Source organism: Arachis ipaensis, chromosome B05, assembly GCF_000816755.2.
Source record: "Arachis ipaensis cultivar K30076 chromosome B05, Araip1.1, whole genome shotgun sequence".
NCBI lineage: Eukaryota > Viridiplantae > Streptophyta > Magnoliopsida > Fabales > Fabaceae > Arachis > Arachis ipaensis.
This window is the reverse complement of record NC_029789.2, coordinates 120751165-120751736: the sequence shown is the minus strand read 5'-3', so window position 1 is coordinate 120751736 and position 572 is coordinate 120751165. Positions and strand designations below refer to the sequence as shown.

The 572-nt window shown below is 31.1% G+C and overlaps 1 protein-coding gene across 1 annotated transcript in view; it reads right to left on the bottom strand.

Annotated features, from left to right (window-relative positions):
* LOC107642027 (transcription factor bHLH162-like) overlaps nt 1-572 on the bottom strand; it is a 2077-nt gene that overhangs the window by 813 nt on the left and 692 nt on the right. The window contains exon 2 of the mRNA XM_016345362.2: nt 74-417. Within this exon, the coding sequence (XP_016200848.1) occupies nt 74-417 (344 nt within the window). The remainder of the gene's footprint in view (nt 1-73; nt 418-572) is intronic.

The following is a 572-nucleotide window of genomic DNA, read 5'->3' as shown; positions in this document are numbered from 1 at the left end:
CTCTGACTATTATTTTCAATCTAGATGGCTAACTACAAGAAGATAATTATTTGAAAATTAAACTGAAAAGTACCTGAGCATGAAGAATGTAAAATATTTTGTCCCCCACAGTTGAGAAGCTTGCAGTAACAACTTCAGCACCTTCTTCCTCAAGAACATTAATAACTTCATATAACATGAAGGTCTTGTTTCTCAATCCACAAACCAACACAACTTCTATGCCGGAGCCAAATTCTCTCAGCTCAAGCAGTGGCAATTTTGTGTCTATATTTTTGCACATTATTGTATTATTGTTGTTGTTTTTTGACTCCATCATGACATGCTGCTTCTGCTTCTTCAATTCCTCTATTCTTTCTCTCATATGCTTTATGTACCTTGCTGCCAGATCCAGCTGGTCTTGCTGGGTTAGTGTGTCCTAAACTTACACAAATATCAATTCATTCATTTTTCTTAATTAAAGGATTTAAAAAATTAAAATATCATCTAAGAATAATATATACTAGATAATCAATTTTTTTTAACCATGATTAACCAACTTTTTTTTAAATTATTTTATTTATCTTAAATTAGAG